Genomic DNA, 25313 nt, shown 5'->3' with positions numbered 1-25313 from the left:
TTAATTTTAAAGGAATAATGAAGATCTTAAGTGTGACAAACTGTTCACCTAATTTTGAACCTCTACTAAGTTTGCTCTGTTCAATGCATTACACATTTTCTTTTCATCACACTATTTTTAGAAATAAAATCATAGCATCATTATGCACAAAAAACACGTCCAGCCAAAGATGGCAATTACCCACATTATGTCAACAAGATTTGCCAACAAAACATTTCAAAAATAAAGACAATAAATGAAATTCTCTCTATGAAAGATTACTTCAGCATTAGACAATTATTCTGCATGTGTTTAGTTGGAGAATCCACACTTTAGACTTAGTGAATAGCATGTTGACTCTTATATAGGGTCAAACACCTACTACATTATACCAGTGCTTTCTATTCATTCTATTTTATTTATTTCAGTATGAACTTTTGAAATTAATTATAGCTTATGAAAAACTCAAGCTAAAAAATATTCATTTTGAGAGTTATTGAGGTTATTCGTGAAATAAGGGTATTTTTAAGCTGGATTTATACATTGAGCAATTAAAGACGAAGAAGTAAAGAAAGATAAAATAAACACAAATAACAAAGTCTTTGGAATGAGACAACCTAAGCTTGGGTTTCTCATTAACTTATGATGTCATCTTAGCCTGAAATTCAGCTTCCTATTGATTTTTTTTTAAGGAGATTTTTCAAAAGCCTGTCTTGCAGGGTTTGGGTCATAACTAACTGATATGGTTTGGCTGTGTCCCCACCCAAATCTCGAATTATAACTTCCATAATTCCCATGTGTCATGGGAAGAACTCTGTGAGAGGTAATTGAATCATGAGGGTGGGTCTTCCCATGCTGTTCTTGTGATAGTGGATAAGTCTCATGAGATCTCATGGTTTTATAGATGGATTACCCTGCACATGCTCTCGCTCTTGCCTGCTGCCATATAAGATGTTCCTTTGCTCTTTCTTCATTTTCTGCCATGATTGTGAGGCTTCCCCAGCCATGTGGAACTGCAAGCCCATTAAACCTCTTTCCTTTATAAATTACCCAATCTCAGGTATGTTTTTATTAGCAGCATGAGAACAGACTGATACACTAACTGAGATGATATATAGTCTGATAGGCAATTTGTTACCTTCCATCATCCTCCTTCTCTATGATCTTATAGTAAATTTCCACATTGCCTTGAAGATATTATAATTATTACCATGAATAGACAAATAAACAGCAAATTTGCCAGCTGGGGATAAAATTTTAGTAAATTATGGATTCACATATCATAAGATATAGTAGAGGTCAGTTTCCCTAGAGGGACAGCCTAAGATGGGGAATCTTGTGCAAGTGACCTATTGAGGAAGTGCTCTCAGGAGAAACCAGTAATGGAGTAAGGAAGGTTAGATAAGACAGAGGAGGAAACTAGGAGAAATCAAATATTAGCCATATCCCACAGGGGACCTTTAATACATAAATTTTCATCCAAATATGCATGGTCCCCCTAGGAGGCTAGCATACCCCAGTATTACTCATTCATTGGCTATTGGTCATCACCCTTCTGGGAATTTGGGACAGGATCTCCCAGGCATCTCAGAACCAGCAGGCTCTTGTAGACCAGGGATAACCAACACTGCCTGTAGCTAGGGCATGAATGTACCAGGCTGGTGGAGGAGAATTGGGCAGGACACCAATAGTGACTACTATAGGTAGGAGAAGAAACACTGATTTCAACCATGTAGATTTTATTCTAAAGCATGTCTTCCAACATAGAGTACTACCAACTTAAACAAGACTAGAATAGCAATTCAGCTTTTCGAAACAAAATACAAGAACAACTACTTTTTAAAAAGGTTTACTATAGGATTCTTTGAGCAAGAAAATATTCTTAGAGGCCAGGTGTGGTGGCTCAAACCTGTAATCCCAGCACTTTGGGAGGCTGAGACAGGTGAATCACCTGAGGTCAGGAGTTTGAGACCAGCCTGACAAATATGATGAAAACCCTTCTCTACTAAAAATACAAAAACTAGCCAGGTGTGGTGGCATGCACCTGTAATCCCAGCTACTCAGGAGGCTGAGACAGGAGAATCACTTGAACCTGGGAGGCAGAGGTTGCAGTGATCCAAGATCATGCCATTGCATTCCAGCCTGGGCAACAAGAGCGAAACTCCATCTCAAAAAAAAAAAAAAAGAAGAAGAAAGAAAAAAGAAGATATTCTTAGAACACCTCGCATAGGATTTTATTTATAAATAATTGATTTGCCTACAAATTTAAGGAATTTGAGAATCCATGTGACCTTCTCCAGTAGTGCTATGATCGTGGGAACCTACCAAGTGTAAAGTGGATGTTGTATCTATACTGTGGGGCACTATATTTTACTGATTCTGAAATTAGGACACCCTGACTGATACTTTGAGGCTACTTACTGGGAAAAAGGACCATTTCATACCAGACTTGTCCTAGAAGTAGGGTAATAAATGATTCTGGTTTTCACCTGAGACTGAGAGTATCTCCCCTAGACATGGGACCTTCCATTTTAAAATCTAGATAATACTGGGCAAATCAGGACTAGATGATCATGCTATGTGGAATTTATAGCAAGAGGGTTCGCTATTACTACAAAGTAAGAAATTAGCAAATTTGGATCTTTAGCTTGGGACTATATAGATACATCATTTGCCCATCTGCATTTTGAATTGAGAATGAAACAAAGAGTTTTAGGTTTTAGATCGTCTTCCCCCCCCACACACACCCCTCAGGCCCAATGAATGTTTATATCAATTTCCTAATTACATAGCAGGATTTCTGTCAGGTGCCATATTTGACTGTTCTTAGGAAGAAATTGAAAATTCTTACCAGTTCCTATGTGTCATCCCTGATTCCTCTCAACAGGTGTATGAGCAAAGATTTATGATTCAGAAGTGATTTTTAATGTATTGCTATTACTTTCTGTTTCTGACAATTGAGAAACTAGAATTTTGTCTTCTCTTAATTTGAAGGCTGGCTTTCTTCTTTTTAAAATTTAGGAAGGCACATTGTTGTCTAAATTAATTCACAATTGGGTTTAGTCAGTGTCCTCCAAAGCTTACAGTCATGTAGTGCCAAGAAAGAATACTCCAGATTTTAAATTATTTTCCTAGAGCAATATATGATATATATATATATATTTTCAAAATTCTATATATATACAGAATTATATAAATAATATATACAGAGAGCATATATAGAATATAGAATTAATTACATATATGATATATATATCACACATCTATATATCACACATTGCTCTAGGAAATAATATATATAACTATATATGATATATATTTTATGACTGTATATTATATATTATTACTATATATATATATATGACTTTCATACCATTTATGTAACTTAGACTAGAGAAGAAGGTAAAACACATCCTGGTTTTAACTTAACTTCAGTGTCTTTCCCCAAAACATCACCTCACAGCTTTTTTTTTTTCTTTGGTCCAAGGCAAATTGCTGGTATCTCAGCCTCAAAGAAAATCACAAGTGAGATTTAACTTCAGAAAAGTCCAGCTTATCCTAAAGAGAATGAAAATAGGTGACGATCCCTCTGGAAGCAAGTCTAACGAAGTGCTTTGCCCTCAAAGGGTACAGCATGTCCTCTATTTCAATGAAGTTTAAAGAAAGGCCATGGTGGAAACAAGCCATTTCTTTCAACAAATTGCTTGATTGGCTTCCAATTCTGATTTTACTCTTGCCTTGTAACCTTTCACATGAGATGCCCTCATCCCATTAAAACTGCTGTAAACCTTGCATGAAATCACCTAGTGATTTGCTGCAAGAAAAAGTCCACTCAGACAAGAAATACCTGTTACATCTCAGTTAATATCCAACATTTGAAAACTGCAGAGCTGATACTCGCTTTTACCTGCTGGCCGATTCAAGATGGTCTGGGTCCCTGTCAACATTTAAGCTAGTATGCATGCAGTTACACATCCTAAATTACCTGGCGAATAACTTCTTAACATCATAGGCTTTATACTAGCTTTATACACGCAGGTCTTTATAAGGAGCCGAGCTTTGCAGATGACACAGCATCTCTAAGGATAGAGGTTGAATCCAATCACTGCACTTAATGGAAATCTCTCAGGAGTAAAGAGAACCATGACTATCTTTGGTCATCCTTTGATGCTTAGATATGAATAATATTTAGCTCTCATCCTCACAACATTCCTGCACAGTAGATTTTTATGTTCCCACTTGACAAATGGCAAAATAGACCTCAGTTGGTTTGATCAACTTGTCCCTGGTAAAGGTGCAAGTAGATTTGAATCTGGGGCTGTGGGAAACCAAAATCCATGCTGCTTCTGTTGCTGCTTCTGTTCTACCACCATGCCTCCATTAAAGAAATCTGTTCAGTGTGTTTAACTCACCAAGTGGTACAGTATGATAATTGAATATGAGTTTTTCCTTTTCTTAGGGTCCTAATTTTATTTTACTTTTTAATTTTTTATTTCCATAAGTTTTAGGGGAACAGGTGGTATTTGGTTACATGAGTAAGTTATTTAGTGGTGATTTGTGAGATTTTGGTCACCCATCACCCAAACAGTATACACTGAACCCAATTTGTAGTATTTTACCACTCACCCCCTTCCCACCCTTTCCCCCTGAGTCCCCAAAGTCCATTGAATCATTTTTTTTTTTTTTTTTTTTTTGAGACAGAGTCTCACTCTGTCATTCAGGCTGGAATGCAGTGGCACAGTCTTGGCTCACTACAGCCCCTGCCTCTTGGATTCAAACAATTCTCCTGCCTTAGCCTCCTGAGTAGCTGGGCCTACAGGTGCACGCTGCCAGACCCAGCTAATTTTTCTATTTTTAGTGGAGACAAGGTTTCATTATGTTGGCCAGGATGGTCTTGATCTCCTGACCTCGTGATCTGCCCGCTTTGGCCTCCCAAAGTGCTGGGACTACAGGCGTGAGGCATCGAGCCCAACCCATTGTATCACCTTTTTTTTTTTTTTTTGACGGAGCCTCGCTCTGTTGCCCAGGCTGGAGTGCAGTGGCGCAATCTCGGCTCACTGCAAGCTCCGCCTCCTGGGTTCACACTATTCTCCTGCCTCAGCCTCCCGAGTAGCTGAGACTACAAGTGCCCGCCACCACGCCTGGCTAATTTTTGTATTTTTAGTAGAGATGGGGTTTCACCTTGTTAGCCAGGATGGTCTCGATCTCCTGACCTCGTGATCTGCTCGCCTCAGCCTCCCAAAGTGCTAGGATTACACTCGTGAGCCACTGCACCCGGCCCATTGTATCATTCTTATGGCTTTGCATACTCATAGCTTAGCTCCCACTTATAAGTGAGAACATACAATGTTTGTTTTTTCTATTTCTAAGTTACTTCGCTTTAGAATAATATTCTCCAGTCTCATCCAGGTTGCTGTGAACACCATTAATTCATTCCTTTTTATGGATGAGTAGTATTCCATTGTGCATATATATATGACACTTTCTTTATTCACTCGATGATTGATGGGCATTTGAGTTCCTTCCATATTTTTGCAATTGTGAATTTGTGCTGCTATAAACATGCATGTGCAAGCATCTTTTCTGTATAATGACTTATTTTCCTCTGGGTAGATATACAGTAGTCAGATTGCTGGATCAAGTGGTAGTTCTGCTTTTAGTTCTTTAAGGAATCTCTACGCTGTTTTCCATAGTGGTTGTACTAGTTTACATTCCCACCAGCAGTGTAGAAGTGTTCCCTTTACACTGCATCCACACCAACATCTACTTTTTAAAATTTTTTTATTATGGCTATTCTTGCGGGAGTAAGGTGGTATCACATTGTGGTTTGGATTTGCATTTATAAAGCCTGAATGCCCTGCCCTCAATGAATCAAAAGTTAATCAGGAGAAGCAGACAAGTAAGCAATCAATCTCATGCAGTCATGTGTACATTAATAGGGATAATTGCAGGAAACTATGGGAACCCTAGGAAGAATGCTAACCCTGTTTCTGAAGTTTAGGTAAGGCTTCTTGGAGGAAGAAATATCAAAGATGAAAGCTGAAGGACAATTAGAGATTATCAAGGTGACACTAAGGGACACTAGGTTATCCTAAGCCTTTCAGTCAGTGTCAATGTGATAAAATGGAACTGAGAGGTTAAGGAGAATAAGTAGTATCACATGTCAAATGCCACAGAACAATGGAAAGGATATGCAAATGCAAATGAGCATGGAGCAATAAAGAATAAACAGACTTATATAAACATATTCTAAATCAAATAAGCCATTGCAGGTCCTCAACACTGGTCTACACAATAGCAGCCCAGAAGGCCCTTCAGCATGCCATTTGGCCTGATATGCATTAAGGATGCAGAGGAAAATATTTGAATCTGATGTCACACTCCAGGCCTCGGTCAATGTGACATTTTTAAAATACTAAGCAAAATATTGATGGCAGATATAAAATGGTCTCTATTCCCTATGCTAATGAATTGACCATTAAATGGAAATAAGCAGCCTGTTTTAATGTTTAGATGCAAGCGCTTCTGAAAACACTCGTGTCTTGGCACAGGGCCCGGGTACCTGGGGGATGTATGGTGGTTGGGTGGAAGTCCTGTTAGAGGTGACAGCATCAGCACATAACGTGCATCTTTTAAGAGCATCACTTTATTAACTTTTTGATTGTTGAGCTCCCACTACATACTGTTTCCAAAATCATTTATATTCAGTACTGACTGCTCAAACTTGCACATGGGAACAATCCATGGCAAGAACTTAAATGGCAACAATATTGATGTAAAAAATGTGAGACAAGACAAAGAGACTGACTTTCTGCAGCAGCGTTATTGAAGGATGAGGCTTAACACTGTAAAAGAACTAAATTCACTTGCTGCGTTCTCTGCACCAAAAGGCAGCGACCCTTCGATTGCTCCCAGGATGTGTGTTTCCTTCTCTGGAAGGTGTTTTGTGTTTCTTTTTAATGCCTTGGTAATAACACTATTAAAAATTAAATTGGAAGTGTATTTTGATTAATATACTTTCAAGGGAGTTTGCTAATTAGAGATATGCAAAGCCCATCTTTTATCACTGGTTTTTACTTATTATAAAATGTTTTATACAATGATGGCTGATAGCAAATTTTGCTCCACACCGAGAGAGAGAATGAAACTAAGCTGGATCTGAATGAGAACAAGCCCAACCTATTCTAATTAACATGATTCAATTGAACTGTAATGTTATTGAAACAATTGACTTTTACCATTTCAACTTAATTATTCTTCAATAGGCAGAATGTATGTTGCTTCAAGCTTAAAACAATTTTGAAAGCGACATCTTTGAAGTATGGCATCAAGCAGTTTTTTTCTCACTCAAAATTTGTGAATATTGTTTTAAAACATCATTAAGTCAAATAACCATAGTCTAATTAAGTCTTTTGTAGTTTTGAGGTGGTTTCATGAAATGCCACGGGATTTATTTGACTCTTTTCCTCACTTGACTGAAAGTTCTTGAGAGGCTGAGTGAATTGAAGCCCCAGAATCCTCAGCCTGAGGAAATAAATGCTGAAAAGTATTTGAGTTGAAGTAGTATTGCTTAATGTGATGATAGAAACACGAAACTGAAGGGCTTGCTCAGCAATTCTGCTAAAATGTCACGATATTACTTAGGCAAGCCCTATTCCTATCTTTGTGCTCAGATGGGCACAGCTGCAAAAGGATTAGTTAAGAAGTTGTAAGTAAATGACTACTTGGAATTTAAACCATAAAAGCCTGTCAAAGAATGATGAAGAACCCCTAGAGCTGAAAGAAAAAGTACATTATTATTCTGTTTAAATCTAAACGAATTTGCTTGATGGACAAGAGAGTACCGTACCCCTCAAGAGATGGGTTCAGTCAGTCTCCTGGGTCTGAAAATAGTAGAGCTAGCAGAAGAGGCCAAAAAGGAGACTTTGTTCCATGTTAGAAGAGTTTCTAAGCATTACAGTCTAACTGATTCACTAGAGAACAGGACATACTTCTTTGGCCATTTTTCTGATTTAACTTTCGAAAGTGCCGTGTTAGCTTTCAAAGAGGTCCAGGATGGGTTCCCAAGACTGTTGGGTGCTGGGGTCAGCTCTTGTTGGGAATTGGGGCAAATTTCCAGGCCAAATAGAGGAAAGAATAGAACAGGTGTACTGTTAGTGATTGCTCTGCTCAAAATCTTTAGGTTATAGAAGACTTGGGAGCCCTGTGGGGTAAACTGATTTTCCCAGAGTCACTGAAGTCTTGTTACTTGCAGGAAATCCAAAGTTACGGGAGACTGAGGTTGGGCAAAATGAGATTGTATTGCGAGCCGTGTGAAACCGCAAAAGGCTCTGACATTGGAAAGTTTGACAGAGAAGGGCTCATGTTTCAAAATAATTTCTGATCAAAGTATATCATTTTTGCATCTTCTGAAATTATAGCAGTATTACATATATCTTGGAAGATCTTCGAAATTCAGCTTAATTAGCTATATTAAGTATCATCTATTCCTGTTAGTTGTAAAAGGAATAGTGGGGCCAGGTGCCATGGCTCACTGTAATCCCAGCACTTTGGGAGGCCGAAGCAGGTGGATCACCTGAGGTCAGGAGTTCAAGACCAGCCTGCCCAACATGGTAAAACGCTGTCTCTACAAAAATACAAAAATTAGCCAGGCATGATGGCGGGTGCCTGTAATCCCAGCTACTCGGGAGGCTGAGGCAGGAGAATCACTTGAACCTGGGAGGTGGAAGTTATAGTGAGCAGAGATTGTGCCATTGCACTCCAGCCTGGGAGAGAACGCAAGACTCCATATCAAAAAAAAAAAAAAAAGAAAGAAAGAAAGAAAAAAAAAAAGGAATAGTGGGCCATGAAGGCAAATGGTGAACGCACACTACACCTGCTCTTAAGGAAGCCATCATCAGCTGGAGGAAAATGCACAAAACAAACTGTAATACAAGACTGCTATGATGTGGGCTAGAATATGATATATTAATAAATAAAATACTAGTAAACTCCAAAGAAATAAACTATGCATTCCATCCAAAAGGTTTTGGAACAGCTTCAGAGAGGAGGTGACATTTGAATTGACCTTGATAGATTCTATCACTCATTCAACAAGAACTTAGTTAGGATTTACTAGGTCCGCGAACTGTCCTTATTTGTTGGGATATATTAGTGTACACAAGAGATACCCATCCCTGCCTTTGTGATGCTCGCATTCTATCAAGTAAGGTTTCTAAAAATGTACTGGGGGGAGAGAATTTTTAGGGAGAGAGAGTACTGGGAACAAATTCGTGAATTATTACTTATGTGCACAAAGTCTGGAGAAGCATCTACATAGTTGGAACACAAAGTTTATGTGTAGTAGCTATTGGGGCAGAACATGGCAGTAGATGGAGGTGGAAAGCACAGCAGGGAAAAGTCATAAATAGTATATTAGAAAGGTGGGGGCTGGGTGCGGTGGCTCAAGCCTGTAATCCCAACACTTTGGGAGGCCGAGGCAGGTGGATCACCTGAGGTCGAGAGTTTGAGACCAGCCTGACCAACATGGAGAAACCCCATCTCTACTAAAAATACAAAATTAGCCGGACGTGGTGGTGCATGCCTGTAACCCCAGCTACTTGGGAGGCTGAGACCGGAGAATCGCTTGAACCCGGGAGGCAGAGGTTGCGGTGAGCTGAGATGGTGCCATTGCACTCCAGACTGGGCAACAAGGGCAAAACTCCGTCCCAAAAAAAAAAAAAAAAGAGGGATTTTATTCTCCAGGCAATTAAAAATTTTGTTCCAGGAAAGTGCTCTTATGAAGAATCTGAAACACAAAGCAAGTTATAATTACTGTTATTGTTGCCTTGCGGCAACACTGGAAAATGCACAGAGATCAGTGTAAATGCCTCCAGGACTTACAGGATGCAGGAGGTCCTGGGCCATGGGTACAGCCCTGGTACTTACAGGCCTCCTTCCGATCCATATTAATGTATGAGCTTTGGATTGCTATGGTTGTGCCATGGAATCTGTCACCAGGCTAGTTCTCCATTTAGGAAACTATGGGGAAAAAAAACTTGGTTTGAGGCCCTGCTAGGGGTTATTATCTAAATCCCCAGAGAATGATGTATGAGGATATGGTGACCCCAAGAATAATTATAACAACTAGGATCTTTGGGGGTAAACCTATTTTTTTCAGGGCTAGCAGTCTTTGAAAAGACTCAATAGATCTCCCTTGCCTACAATATATTAAAAACCATTTTCCCATAGCGATCTGTATTTTGCCTGAAAATCCTCTAGATTATAGGGTTATGGGATCCAATAAGTACATGCCCAACCATATGATGAGAGCATTTCAACATCCCAATAACTATACTGAAATAAACAAATATGCAGTTTGTCAGACCTTGTTTATCATCAATGACCAACTCAATCTTTTCATCTTCTCCTAAAAACTACATTGACCATACTAGCCACAGCTCACTTTCCCAATTTTATAAGACTTTTATTAGTGTTACTATTTACCTATTAATTTTCTGTACATGGGTGGGTGGACGGATAGATAGATAGATAGATAAATACCTTAATCATCAGAGTAAACTTCTTCAGAACTGTAATCAGACCCCAAGCTTAATAACTGGCTCAAAGTTGTCTGGTGGGATTGGTCAGCAAACATGAGTATCAGACAAAGATCTATGGAGCTGACAAGTTTCGAGCCCTTTTTCAGTGATTCTTATAGCGTAGTGTGAGGATCTTCTTTTTTAAAGCTAACTAAAGTACTTATTTAAAAACAGTGTTCCAATGATTTTGTGCTCATTTAAAATGTAAAAACCACTGCATTATATTATTGATGTCATATTATTGAGGGCAGTTGGTTTTTCACTGACAAGCAGCATAAAAGAAGTCCCTGAGATAGGGCAGGGTTCACTGCAAACTGCTCTATGAGTAATCGGGTATCTGTAAGGGAGTTGCGGAGATCTTAAGTAGGTCAAGATCATAAGGGAACTGGATTTTTATTAGGCTTCCACTCGGACAGTCCTGTGTTAGATGATTTGAAGCATTATCCCTTTTCATTTTCACAACGACTAGGTAAAGACTATTAATTTTCGCAAATGAAGCTTGACGAAGTTAAGCAACTTGCAAAGAGGCACCCAGCTACTCAAAGATAGAGCCAAGATTCAAGCCCCAGTCATTTGATTCCAAAGTCATTCTCCAAATAAGTCATGCTCAGACTTTAAAACTTGACAGCAATTACTATTGTTATGCTGAAAGTGTCTTGTTTACAATGTCAGGTTTATGACTAAAATTTGTTTGTAAACAATATGTGAAAATCAATGAATAGCCTATTAGTGGTATTTTTAAATTTTTAAATGCAATGTGATTCTTTTTGGTTAGGCCAATAGAAACACATTAATTTACTGTTTATATTAAATTATCCTGTTTTATCTCAATCTTTCTGTTTTCCATACAGCTTTTTAAATCACAAAGTAATTCTATCACGGATTGCCATGTGATGTGCTTTATAAAAGCCAAGCATCATTGATATCTCAGAATACTAGAAAAGGAGATATTTTGAGCTTGGTAAGAAACGAATGCACTGACAATGTACTGAAGGGAAGAGAATGTAGGGCAAATTCAAGAAGTTTCAATGTGGGGAGAGTTGTGTGATGAGAGATAAAGGACTTTAAAACATGCTTGAGTGTCTCACAGTTAAATCTTAAGTCAGCAAAAGTCACCCACACTTACGGTAATGTGGTAACTCTATGAGCAGAAACACACAAGTAATCCAAAACAGAAATCCTAGAAGGTAAAACCATCCTAGGACCCATTTAATCCAGTGGTCAACAAACAGAATGGGACAGGCAATGAAAGTCTGTGAAAGGCATTGCTAGCAAGAAAATCAGAGGTGTTTCAACAAACTAGCCAAAGGTCAAGAGTTCATTTTCTAGAAATCCCTTTTACTCTAAACCCTGATGGCAAATAGAACGCTATGTGTCAATTCCAATTGGCCTGAGACCCCTTGCAAAGAGGACTGCACAAAAGAGGCTGAAGGCTTACTTTGTTTCTACTCCTGCAGACAGCCCATTCTAGCCTTGCCACATTGACTTGCGGGAGAAGCTGCTCCATGCTTGGTGAACCAGAGAAACTGAGAAATAGGATCCTGGAAGCCAGAGCAGAGGCTCTTTGTCTTTCTAATGGAACCCAGCAGATCCAAGAGGGATCCACTTGGGCAACTCACACTTCAAACATGCCACTGAATGAGGGAGAAGTCAGGATTTTAGTGATGATTGAAAATTTTTCAATTATTTCTCCTTTTATTTTGGGCTTGAGAGTGTTTTCTCCTTGTGGCCCATATAAAGTCTAGAGTTAGGATGTAAAATGGAGAAATAAGCCCACACACTTTCATTTCTCTCACATGATTTCCTTGATGGAAATGCAGTTTGGTGAAGAAAAAGAACATGAGGTAGACGGGTTCTGAACCCCTCTGGGTATATCTTACTAACTTTAGGATCTCTTCCCTCTCAATAAACTGGGGACCATCCTACTTACCTTATCTAGATGCTGTAAGGACCAAATGTGATTACATTTATGCCACTTTGCATTTGTCAGTATATAATTTTATAAAGTTATCAACATGACTCTCATGTAAACATAATGTAAGCATGTGCCAAAAATATACTTAACTCCTTAATGATGGAACCATCTGGATAGTAAATCTAGTTCAAAAAAGAATTACAGAAAGAGTGGTTATACAGTCCAACAGGAGAAGCTAATGGCAATGAATATGCTGAATTAGAGACAAAATTGATTATTGTTCAACAAGCAATAAAACCATAACCTTTGAGGTCATCTTCTGTAGTGGACTTGCATCAATTAGGTCTCTGCTGGACAAAAAATATCTAAGTCCACATGTAATTTCATAGTCTTGACCTTAGACAACAGAAAATAGTAAAACAAACAAAAGTACAATCCTCTAGAGGATTAAATCATCCTTGGGTGGACCGGTTAGGCAATGATCCCATGTGACTTTGAAATGAAATACAGTCGTTGTTCTTTTGTTTTATTTCCAAGTTTTAGATAATTTTCTCAGCAGTTCCCTATTGTGTCATAAATAATTTCCAAAGATTATTCATATTACCAAAAGTCTGATGTCATTGTGCTTAGACCTGATTAATTTACATGGGGGCAGTGCAAGTTGTTCATTGACCATGGAAGCCTCTGGGTATTGTTAGCAAATTCAGAGCTGCTGTTTCAAGCAGCTACTAAGGAGAGAAAATTAACTTCTGTAAGAAAATTTCGAAAGAAATCTCTCATTGCATTTTCAGAATCCTTTCTCCAGAATTTTTTTTTTCTCTTACTGGCTTTTTTATTCCAAGGTGTATTAGTTTCCTATTGCTTTTTAGGTGAATTACCACAAGCATTGTCATTCAAAGCAACACAAATTAATTCTCCTACTGCTTTGGCAGTCAGAACTCTAACACAAGTCTTATTGGGCTAAAGTCAAGATGCTGGTAAGGCTGATTCCTTCTGGAGGCTGTAGAGGGAAATAAGTTCCCTTGCCTTTACCAAGGTCCAGGGATTCCTATAATCCTTAGCTTATGGACCCTTTCCTCCATCCTCAAAGCCAGCAATGTAGCATCTTTCCATTTTTCAGTCTCTTTCTCTCTGTCTTCTGTTTCTGTCATCACATCACCTTCTGTCTGTCTGACCCTTCCTGGGTCCCTCTTATAAGGACCCTGTGATTACATTAGGCCCACCCAGATAATCCGGGATGATATCCCCACTTTAAGGTCCTTGATCCCATCTGTGTAGATTCTGTTGCTACCTTCTAGGTTCCAGGGATTAGAACATGGACAATGGGGAAAAGCATGACATTTATTCACCCTACCACACAAAGGTAAGAAACTCCATTCAAGAAATGCATCTGCACAATATTCCTATAGCACCTAGACATTTTGGTGAATTTCTCTGAGTGCCCAACATCTGATAGATTTCCTGGCCTACTAGAAAATTGTCTTCCTTTTTACCTGTAAGTTTACGATCATATAACTCATAGAACAAATAACAGACCAGTTTCCAGAGAGGGCTTTCTGAACCCTGGTTCCACATTTGAAGTACAGCACTTTTTCCTTAATGGTGGATTTGCTACACCTGATTAAGTAAGATCTGTATTATTTGTAATAAACCAGATACATTCCCGGCATATTAGTCAGGATTCTCCAGAGAAACACAACCAACAGGACAGAGAGAGAGACAGAGAAAGACAGAGGGAATATGATTTATTTTGAGGAATTGGCTCATTCAACTATAGTGACTGAGAAGTCCCATGACCTGCCATTTGCAAACTGGAGACCCAGAAAAGCAGATGGTGTAATTCAGTCTGAGTCCGAAGATCTAAGAACCAGGGGAGCTGATGGTATAACTCCCAGTATGAGGGTAGTAGAAGATGAGATGGGATGTCCTAGTTCAACAATAAAGCAGAAAAAAGGAAGACAATTCCTCTTTCCTTCACCTTTCATTCTTCTTAGACCCTCAACAGATTGGACTGGATGATGCCCAACCACAGTGGAGAGAGCAATCTTCTTTATTGGGCCCCCCAGTTCAAATGCTCATTTCATCTGGAAACGCTCTCACAGACACACCCAGAAACAACGTTTAATGTGGGCCCCTGTCACCCAGTCAAAATGACACATAATGTGAACCATCACACCTGGTGTGACCTTATTTACACAGCCAATTTATTCAACTATAGCCTGGTTCTTAAAAGGACAAATTTGTATTGATTTTATGCAAATAACCACATTGCCATAAAAGCTAGTAAGTTGTCTCTGAATTCTGAGGGATCAGGGAGAGTAAGGTGCCATATAAAGAATGTGTCATTTATAGGTTACCAAAGAGACAGTTAAAGAGATCAGGAAGAGAATGAATCTTTTTATTCTTTTAATAAGATATGTAAAACCATATCTTATTAAAAGATAATATCTTATCTTATTATTTAATAATACCTTATTATCTTTATTATTATTTAATAATATCTTATTAAAAGAACATATCTTATTAAAAGAACAAAAGAAATGACCCAGGTATCCCAAGATATCTTATAATAAGATATTAAAGCCATGTAACCACAGTTAGATTCCCCTCAGCAGTTCACTTAATCCTACTTGTCTTATAACTAGTGGATGTTGGATCAACACCTGGCTTTCAAAGGTCTTCTGCTCCTGGACTATTAAAAAGAGTCCTGAAAATCCTGATTCCATCCTCTGGTACAGTCAGTCATCTAAGTGACACTTTAACATCCAAAGTCTATACCAATGACTGTTTAAAGTGCCAGTGGGTAAGAGTATTTTTCGGCACCATGTTTCCATGAGGCTCTGATACTGCCGTTCTCTGACAAAGGCTATTTCCAGACTGTAGTTTATAGCAAAACATTCAGAAAAACACGAGAGTAAAGCAGAAACCACTTGTTGATGTTGGGAATAAAAGTGTCTGAGACAATGACATAGAAGGTAAGTGATAATTTATCTTCTTGTTAAGAGCAGACTAAATATTCCATTTTAAAAGGGAGAAAGTAAAACTATAGTGTTTCATTAATGTAGTATTTGGCAGAAAAAAAGATTCACAAAACTTAAAATATATATCTTATTAATGAACCAATTAAAGCTGGGTAAACTTTGCCAAAGTTTTAACACATTTCCTTGTTTTTATTCAGACTCATTACGTGCATATATTATACTCCAAGGTAAATAAAATTGTTTCCTCCAACCTTCTATACAACACACACTCATGCTTTGCCATTCACTATACTGTTTCATACTTTGGAACATATTTTCTTTTCACTTTGTAAACAAAAATATACCCCGTTACCTTATATACATGAGCTTGCATAAAACAACCCCCTAGAGACACATACATTCTTTGAACATCATCTTCAAAGTGGCAAAAACAAAATGTTCATTAACATGACTCTAAGTTACAGCTTCTCTGTAACATATAGAAATAATAAGATGTATATAGACATTTATAGGTATGGGTAGACATACACACACTAATGGTAATCATCATGCCAATATTATCTCTTAAGGAGAAGCGACCCAGATATCCCAAGATTATCCGTCAGTTAACTTGATTTTACATTAGCTCACGATCTTAAATATAATAGAAACATGAAAATTACATTTCAACTGATACCTTACAAAGTGTAAAAACTGTTTATATAAAAATTTTGCCAAAATTCTAACTCAATATAATTACATATAATTTTAAATCTTCATTTTAAACATTATGTGTCAATGCTATCTTGTCTCATTGGTAAACCAGTATAAGAAGTTTTAAGGAGTTCAGATTAGCCTATTTCCAGGAAACCAAAAACAAATCTGTAAAACAAAAAAGTAAATCAGAACTATATAATTTAGAGTGATAATATTAAGGGAGAGATATGTAATGCTTTTTAAGCTAATTTTTAAAAAAATCAATTAAATGTGGTCAAATATGCACTTTGGATACAAGAACTTGCATTTTTACATAGAAATGCTTCCAAGCTAGCAATTTCTGTGAACTTTTTCAAGGGTAGCAATACAATGTATTTAAACTTCAGTTTCTCTGTAACATGAGAATCCTGAGAATATTGATATAAGTAATCAAATCTATAAATAATAAAAACAGAAAATCTTTATTTCACAAGGTTTTATTCATACACAGTGAGGTGAAAAGGCTTTTTTTTTTTAATTTTCAGAGATAGGCAGCTATTGAGGGCTGCAGTTTTAGTTCTATAACCTTAGCCATGTCTTGAAAGGAAACACAGAACACAATAACTCAGGAGGACAGAAAGGTTGGTTGTCATTTCCAGTGAACCTGAGACATAATCTTGCTCAGACAAAAGAAAAGTGCTAAGAAACCAGGTTTTCAGTCGTCTCTCACCCTGCAAAGAGTTAGATTACCTGCATCTAGCTGATAGATCACCATACGATGAGAACAAAGTGCCTGGTTCACAATTATTCCTGCCACCAAAGGAGGACTTAACAGCCACATGCAGATCAGATACACAAGACACCGGTATCCCCATGACTGTGTTCATGAGACTTGCCTAGCAGTCAAATACCCACTATTTCATATACTCAGCTGTGACCCAAACGAGGAGACATAAAATGCTCTTCTGAGTAGGCAGTGAAAGTGGCACAGTGGTCTGAGACCAAATACAGGTGCCTGCACCCAGTTGTGGAGGAGAAATGACTGAAGCTGTGAGTTAGGTAAAGCACTTCTCGGCTGACAGACTTGGACAAAACTCAGAATCAAAACACATAATCACAAGACAAGACAAGACAAGAAACAACAGAGACAGAGAGTCAGCAAAAGTAAAGTTTGTTGCTACTTAGGGTTTGCTCTAGGACTGGAGTGTTGTGTTTTGTTTTGTTTTAAAAAAAAAAGATGTTTCTGAGCTTAAATGGCCCATAACATTGGCTCTGGCAGGTGAGTGTACTTGGGCACCATCATAGGACCATTTCCAATTGTAGGCCAGTTATATATGTGACTCTAGTACAAACATAAGAAAGCAAGTATTGAAGATGTGTCTAACTGAGGGAACCAGCAGGATGATAAAGCTTGTTGTAAAAAGACGGAGAGGCACAGTGGTTCTAGAGGCCACCAGGGAAGTCAAAGCATCAGGATAAATAGCTAATGCATGCGGGGCTTAACACCTAGCTGATGGGTGGATATGTGTGGCAAACCACCATGGCACCCGTTTACCTATGTAACAAACCTGCATATCCTGCACATGTACCCCAGAACTTAAAATAAAATTAAATTAAATTAAAAGCTGGCTAATGTCCAATAGGTCAATACAATTATAATTTTTCAGGTTATCTTTTCTATTAGATGGAAATCATTTACATCTCTGCCACATACAAATCCTATAAATTAACATGTAATTTCACATACAAATCCTATAAATTAACATGTAATTTCACAGAATCTGCATCTTAAACAACAGTAAATTTAAAAATAAAGAGACACCTGTTTAGAGAATCAAATCACCCTTGGATGAGGCTATTGTACTATGGCCACCATGACAAAGAAGGTCACACAATCTTTTTTTTTTTTGTGCTTCATTTTCAAGTTTTTATAAGTTTTATTAAAAAATAGAATAGTCACTTAAAAACAATTTTTGTCTTCACCTTGATCTAGCAAGGAAAGCTAACCTTGAGTTTTCCATGAGCCTTCCATACACAATGTTCTCAGAAGAAAACATAGTTTCCAATATATAAGTAAAGAATAAGAAGTCTCTCTCAATAGGAAACAATTGATTCAGTATGGCAAAGGACAATGGCTGTGTCAAGGAAAATTCTAGGAAGGGAGGATTTACATTCTTTTACATATCTAAATTCCTTTTCAACAGATGCTGGCGAGGTTGCAGAGAAAAAGGGATGCTTTCACACTGTTGGCAGGAATGTAAATTAGTTCATCCATTGTGGAAAACACTATGGCAATTCCTCAAAGACCTAAACACAGAAATACCATTTGACCCAGCAATCCCATTACTGGGCATATACCCAAAGGATTATAAATCATTCTGTTATAAAGATACATGCACACTTATGTTCATTGCAGCATGATTCACAATAGCAAAGACATGGAATCAACCCAATTGCCCATCAATGATAGACTGAAAAAAGAAAATGTGGTATATATACACCACGGAATACTATGCAGCCATAAAAAGGAACAAGATCATGTCCTTTGCAGGGACATGGATGGAGTTGGAAGCTGTTATCCTCAGCAAACTCATGCAGGAACAGAAAACCAAACACCACATGTGCTCACTTATAAGTGGGAGTTGAATGATGAGAACACATGGACACATGGAGGGCCTGTTAGAGATGGGCACAGGGGAGGGAGAGCATCAGGAAGAACAGCTAATGGATGCTGGGCTTAATACCTAGGTGATGGGATGATCTGTGAAGCAAAACACTATGGCACACGTTTACATATGTAGCAAACCTGCATATCCGCACATGTACCCCTGAACTTAACACAAAAGTTGAAGAAAAAAAATTCCCTTTCAGAAAAAATGAATAAGTAAAAGAAATCATTTTAACTAATGACATTAAGAGTTGATTATCGTAAGAGCCCAGAGTTAGGTGCTAGCCCCTTACTTCCCTAATAATAAAATATATGCATTTAGTTTGGACAATAAATATCTTGAGAAAGAATATACAAATAAGATATTCACGAAACCTTTTATTTTTCTTCTTTACCTCTTGATTCCTGTCTCTTGATTATCAGATAATGTGTCCAATAAGAGGAACGAGGAAAACTCACAATATTTGATTTAGTTGCTATTAAGCAGTTGTAGACATGAAGGTCTGATGCAGGGTAGAAAATAAAGCTCTTTCCTAAAATAGGGACAATAGTTTAAGTATTGTTTTCTGTTTTAAGTATACTATAATTGTCCCCTCTGCAAATGCTTCTACATAAGGCAAGTACATGGTAATTATGGATAATATAATTATATATCATTATCTAAATTGTATATGCTTCAGCCCTGTCCCAGAAAAATGGATTCCTCATGGATCCTATTCATCACATCCAGGAATTAGTCATTGCATATTCACCCTAATCAATAGTGTATTGATGATTAATAAATGCTTATCAACAATGAGTTTGCAGAAAAACAAAGAACATATACAGAAATGCAGCTAATCTAGGGGATGAGAGGCAGGAAGACATGGGTAATTGTGCCAGTAAGGGAAATTTGACGTTGAAGGTCAAAGATATTTCCTTTCAGTGAAGAACCACACAGGGAGTCTTTGTAGATATTTGAGGCAGAGAAGGAAGCATTGTTAAAACATGAAAAGGGAACTTTTTTGCCACTTGGATGAGCAGGAGAAAAAGCGAGAAGTGGGAATTACTCTGCACCAGTGATTGGAACACTAAGTTCAAGAATAAAATCAATGCAAGAGAATCCAAACAAAGGGACACAATAGTCACACTTAGGGAATGAAATTGGATTTCTGAACTGAGTTTTAAGACCCCGCTATAAGCTATGTGCTCCACTAAGAGATAAATGCTACCGATTCTGTACGTTTTCAGAGACCCCTGTAAACTCTGGACAATGTACCAAATTGACTCGCAACATGAACCCCATAAAGGAAAAGTTGCCTTTAGAAAAAACCTTTCTGAAAATCCTGTAGAATTTAATGAAGATAACTACCTCCTTTCAAACAGGTCAGGAGGACAGTTGGAACAGTACATTGTTTAGAGGCATGAAGAAGGGGCCTGAAAACTGACTTAATTCAAATCCATAACACAGTAGAGATTTCCACTCAACCAAAGCATTACACAGATTGTTCTCAGCTCTCAGACAGATATTGTAAGCCTAACACAGCAGCTTATTTCATGGCTCTCGTTTAACCCATCAATCCACAAAGCCAGCCTTTGGCTTGCAAAATAAGAAGGAATGACCAGAGTACAAAAACTAGAATTGAGGTGTGACGGGGAGAAAAAGGACGATGCAATGCCAAGAGGTGTACCTCAATAGACACAAGAGGACACCTCCTGCTTGTATTCATTGCTGATAGTTTTTGTCCCATTGCAGAGACATGGTTACCTGGATCTCAGCCGGTGTGACAACAGGTGTTTCTACTGACCATAAAGATATGCCATTCAATTTTAAACCTAGTGCCAGTGTTTGGTATTATGGTCTCCCTTGGCAATAAACTCTAGAGACTAGGTACTAGGATCTGAAGAAGCATTTCTTTTTATGTATTATAGCACTTGGGCAACATCTAGTTTGCCATCGAGATGGCTTAGAGGAAAAAGTTGGAGCCTTTTCTTGTCCACATATCATTCCCTACCATTGATTTAACTTCCAGCACTGTCAAGTGATAAAGTATCCTTTCGTCATAATATCCATTCTATCTGAATGGTAGCCAGAAAATATGCTTTGGCCAATTATACTGGTTCCTTACATTTAAGCTGATTTCTTAACGTGCTCTTTATGAAACTCTGTCTATCCTGCTGTGGAACTATTTTCATTAATATTTAAAGGTGTGCAAGTTGGTGGGACAGGGAAATGGAGGAATTGTGCTATCCCCTGTGTTCATATTTGGGCATATGAATATGATCGTATACATTTTGTTCTATGAGAGCTACCTGCTAACCAACACACTGCTTACAATATTGACCTTCTCCAAGTCATTCTCCTCAATTATAAAAGAGATATCAAATGATCCCCCTATAATGCACATTTGACCATGGCAACACATGTTTAAAACACCCCCATGATTCCCCAAAAGTCTACTGAGCAATGTCCAAGCAAACTACCATGCTTCATAACGCCTTTATAAACAGACTACTTGCCTTCCTGGGCTCATTTCACAACATTTTTTACTTTGCGTTAGAGTCTTATGGCAAACTTATAATTTATTCTTTATTTCATTTTTTTACCCAGCACATGAATCTTTGCTTGGTGGACTTATCCTTTGTGATCTCAGGCATTCTTGCCTTCAGGAATCTTTTGCTGACTCTTTCCCTGCAGTTGGGATAAGTGCTTCTTCTCCATACTTCTCTCTTCAATATTCTATGCAAATCTTTATCCTCAAACCCAAAGTGCTTTATGGAAATCCATTAATGTGTTTGTTCCTACTAAACTGTAAACTTCTAGGTGCTGTATTCTCAGCATACTTCCCTGCACAGAGAAGATACTCAATAAATGGATACTTTCCAAATGAATTAATAGTGAAAACATAATTGAACCAAATTCTGTAGTCTTTTCTCCCCAGCCAGATAGTAATATGTTTTACATTGAAATTTGAGTATAACAATTGTGTTTTATGTTTTATATAGCCCAGCTTCCAGATCATAGGTGCTTAATGAATCACTTTCAACTTCATTAAACCCCTCTATGGTATCTTGCCTATGATTGTAGAATTCCAGAGCTAAAGCTCGTTTTATGCAAAATCTTCACTTACTGTGCATTTCTCTGTGGCCTAAAAAAGGGACAAAATGACTCAACCAAGGCCACAAAACTTGATAGTGGCTTAAAAACTAAAGTTGGTTTCTTGACTCCCAATCAAAGATATTTCACCATTTTTAGATGGGATTATGAGTTGAGAAATTATGGGTTAAAAGAGAGAAAGGAGTGACAGAAGACAGAAAAGTAAAATACACAAATTAATAAAATTATGTTTTGGAACAAATTAGAGCGAGAAAAAAATTAACATGCCTAAAGGCTATGCCATTTTGTTAAATACTAAAGAGAACAATTTAGTAAGATAATTAGGTTTGACTGACAAGCTTCCAATCCAATTGAGGATATAAGGATTTCCAAACTGAAAGTGTAAAGGTAAGTGGTAATAAGTCCAAAATTACATGTGAAAACACAAGCAATACTTGTCAGAGGGGTGTATAAGCTGGGAGGTCTGTGCCTCAAAGAGGAGAATAGTGACTCTGGACCAAAATAGCACAATAAGCGAATCTTGAAGGCTGGATAGGAGATGGGGAGGCTGAGTGGAGGCTGCAGGTTGGTATGAACAGCACAGAGGCTGGAGAGCCCAGGCCTGTTCCAGCTGGGACTGTGCATAGGGGTGCGGTGGTAGGAAATTCTGGAGACGTAGCTTAGGCAAAATTTTCAAAGACCTCTGTATTATCCAGAATTCTCCAGAGAAACAGAACAATAGAATATATATACAAAGAGGTTTACTATGAGAAATTGGCACACAAACATGGAGGTTGAGAAGTCCCACATTCTGCCATCTGCAAACTAGAGACCCTGGAAAGCTGGCTGGTGTAAGTCTAGTCTGAGTCTGAAGGCCTGAGAACGAAGAGCATCGATGATGTAATCTCCTGTTCTCAAGAACAGGAGAAGGCCAATGTTTCAGCTGTCAGTCAGGCAGAGAGTAAATGCTCTCTTCCTCTGCCTTTTTGTTCTGTTCAGGCTCTACATGAATTGAATGGTACCCACTCACATGGAGAGGGCTGTCTGCCTTACTCAGTCCACCAATTCAAATGCTAATCTTTTTTAGAAACACCCTCATAGACACACCCAGAAATAATGTTTGACTAGATATTTGGGCATCCTGTGGCCTAGGCAAGTTGACACACAAAATTAACCATCACAACCTCCAACGTAAAGTCAAGGTTTAGACTAATTTGTAGGTAGCATGAATCCATTATGTACTTTATGTGCTGGTGAAAATTGCATAAGTACGAAAATTTACTTGGGGACCATGAATCTGGTCGTGATTTGTAAAATGAAATACAGCACAGCCAAGTAAAGGCTAAATGTGAGATAATAATAGCCAAACTCTAGAATTATGAAAGTGGGAAAAGTGAGAGACAGTTATAAAAACAATAAATGTTAAAAATTAAAACGCTTCAAGTTCAGTAGCTTGCCTGAAGTTACACTGCAGATATTCAGCCCCAGAGGTAGGGAAAATTCAACGTTCTTTCCACTGCATTGCTCTGCCTCTTGGCCAAATGGGTAAATACATTCAACATACGCATATGGCGCAAATAACTGCAAATACAGTGTAATTCTTCAGGATCTTCCCATTTTATGCATGTCTAATGAATTTGGTAAAGTCAAGAGGGAGAAGAAAAACAGCTAAGTGGATACAAAGATCTGAGTTTTCCTTTATCCCCATTTGTAAGTGAAACAAATCAACAAGGTTGCCAAAAATCACCTAATGATTGAAGCTGAACTCTCTCCCGAGGGCCACCGCTTTTTATTTAATAAAACCACCAGAGATATCCAATGTGAGTTCTGTGAAAGGCAGACTATTGTGAATTTTTTATTACTTGAAATGATGTTGATGTGTAGGCAGAAGAGCAGCTCCCTCAAAAGATACCCATGTCCTCATCCCTGGAACCTGTAAATGTTAATTTATGTAGCAAAAAGGCCTTTGCATAGGTGATTAAATTAAGGATTTTTGAGATGGGGAAATTATCCAGGTGAGTTCTATTTAGGTTGTGTTTACAATCACAGGTGTCTTTATAAGAGAGAAGCAGGAGTTGTTTTTTTTTTTTTTTTTTTAGACAGAGTCTTGCTCTGTCTCCAGGCTGGAGTGCAATGACATAATCTCAGCTCACTGCAACCTCTGCCTCTGGGGTTCAAGTGATAAGCGATTCTCCTGCTTCAGCCTCCCGAGTAGCTGGGATTACAAGCATGCGCCACCATGCCTGGCTAATTTTTTGTATTTTTAGTAGAGATGGGGTTTCACCGTGTTAGCCAGGATGGTCTCAATCTCCGCCCACCTTGGCCTCCTAAAGTGCTGTGATTACAGGCGCAAGCCACTGTGCCCGACCTTTTTTGTTTGTTTGTGACACAGTCTTGCTCTGTCGCCCAGGCTCCTGGAGTGCAGTGGAAGGATCTCGACTCACCACAACCTCCACCTCGCAGAGGGAGCTTTTATGCAGACAGAAGGGGAGGAGGAAATGTGACCACTGAGGCAGAGATTGAAGTGATGCAACCACAAGAGAAGGAGAAATGCCAGAAGCCACCAGAAGCAGAAGGAGGCAAAGAATAGGGTCTTCCCTCGAGGCTCCAGAGAGAGCACGGTCCCGCTGACACTTTAATTCCACCCAGTAACACTGATTTTGGATTTCAGGCCTCCATAACCTTGAGAAAATAAATTTCTGTTGTTTTGAGCACCCACATTTGTGATTACTTGCTACAGCAGCCACGGGAAATTATCATGCCCAAATGGCGCAAACACGCTAAGTCATAAACAGCCTAAAAACTGCAATACATCATTGGACTATATTAATCTATATTCTTTTCACAGAGAAAGAAAAAGCAGGGACTCACTTCCACTCAGCCATATCTCAAAGGGAATTTGGATTGACCTTGGAAAACAGAATATTGTGATTTCTCAGATTTTGTGTATTCCATGTGCAGACTGTTTTACAGCAATTCTTTCCATACTGTCCATTTAGGTAGCCATGATGACAGGTCTGACTGGTTAGGATGTTAGAATTGACAGAATAAATGAGTGCTAATAAAATGACGATGTGTTCTGCTATCTTGTCGCTGAACCAATGCAATGGTTTATAACAGTATGATGAAACCAACTAATTGGATACTGTGATGAATTTGAGGTATTATAATTTTGATGGTCTCAGGAATTATGATAAATGTTTAACAATAACAGCCACATTTCTTCTTGTCCACAGGCTCGGTGGGATGGCTTGACTGGGCATATCACCTTTAATAAAACCAATGGCTTGAGGAAGGATTTTGATCTGGACATTATTAGTCTCAAAGAGGAAGGAACTGAAAAGGTAACCTCCTTAATGATAAATAAATAAAATAACAAATGAACATTGTTCAAGCATTTTTACTAAATTGCAAAGACAAGTAGGTGAATGAAGTGATT

The 25313-nt window shown here is 38.2% G+C and overlaps 1 protein-coding gene across 12 annotated transcripts in view; it reads left to right on the top strand.

Moving 5' to 3' along the window:
- GRIK1 (glutamate ionotropic receptor kainate type subunit 1) overlaps positions 1-25313 on the top strand; it is a 404320-nt gene that overhangs the window by 319195 nt on the left and 59812 nt on the right. For all 12 annotated transcript variants that reach the window (XM_054468420.2, XM_054468419.2, XM_063659835.1 and 9 more), the window contains one exon: positions 25111-25218. In XM_054468420.2, coding sequence (XP_054324395.1) covers positions 25111-25218 — 108 coding nt within the window. The remainder of the gene's footprint in view (positions 1-25110; positions 25219-25313) is intronic.

Source organism: Pongo pygmaeus, chromosome 22 (assembly GCF_028885625.2).
Source record: "Pongo pygmaeus isolate AG05252 chromosome 22, NHGRI_mPonPyg2-v2.0_pri, whole genome shotgun sequence".
Classification (NCBI taxonomy): Eukaryota; Metazoa; Chordata; class Mammalia; order Primates; family Hominidae; genus Pongo; species Pongo pygmaeus.
This window is presented reverse-complemented; position numbering and strand designations above follow the sequence as displayed.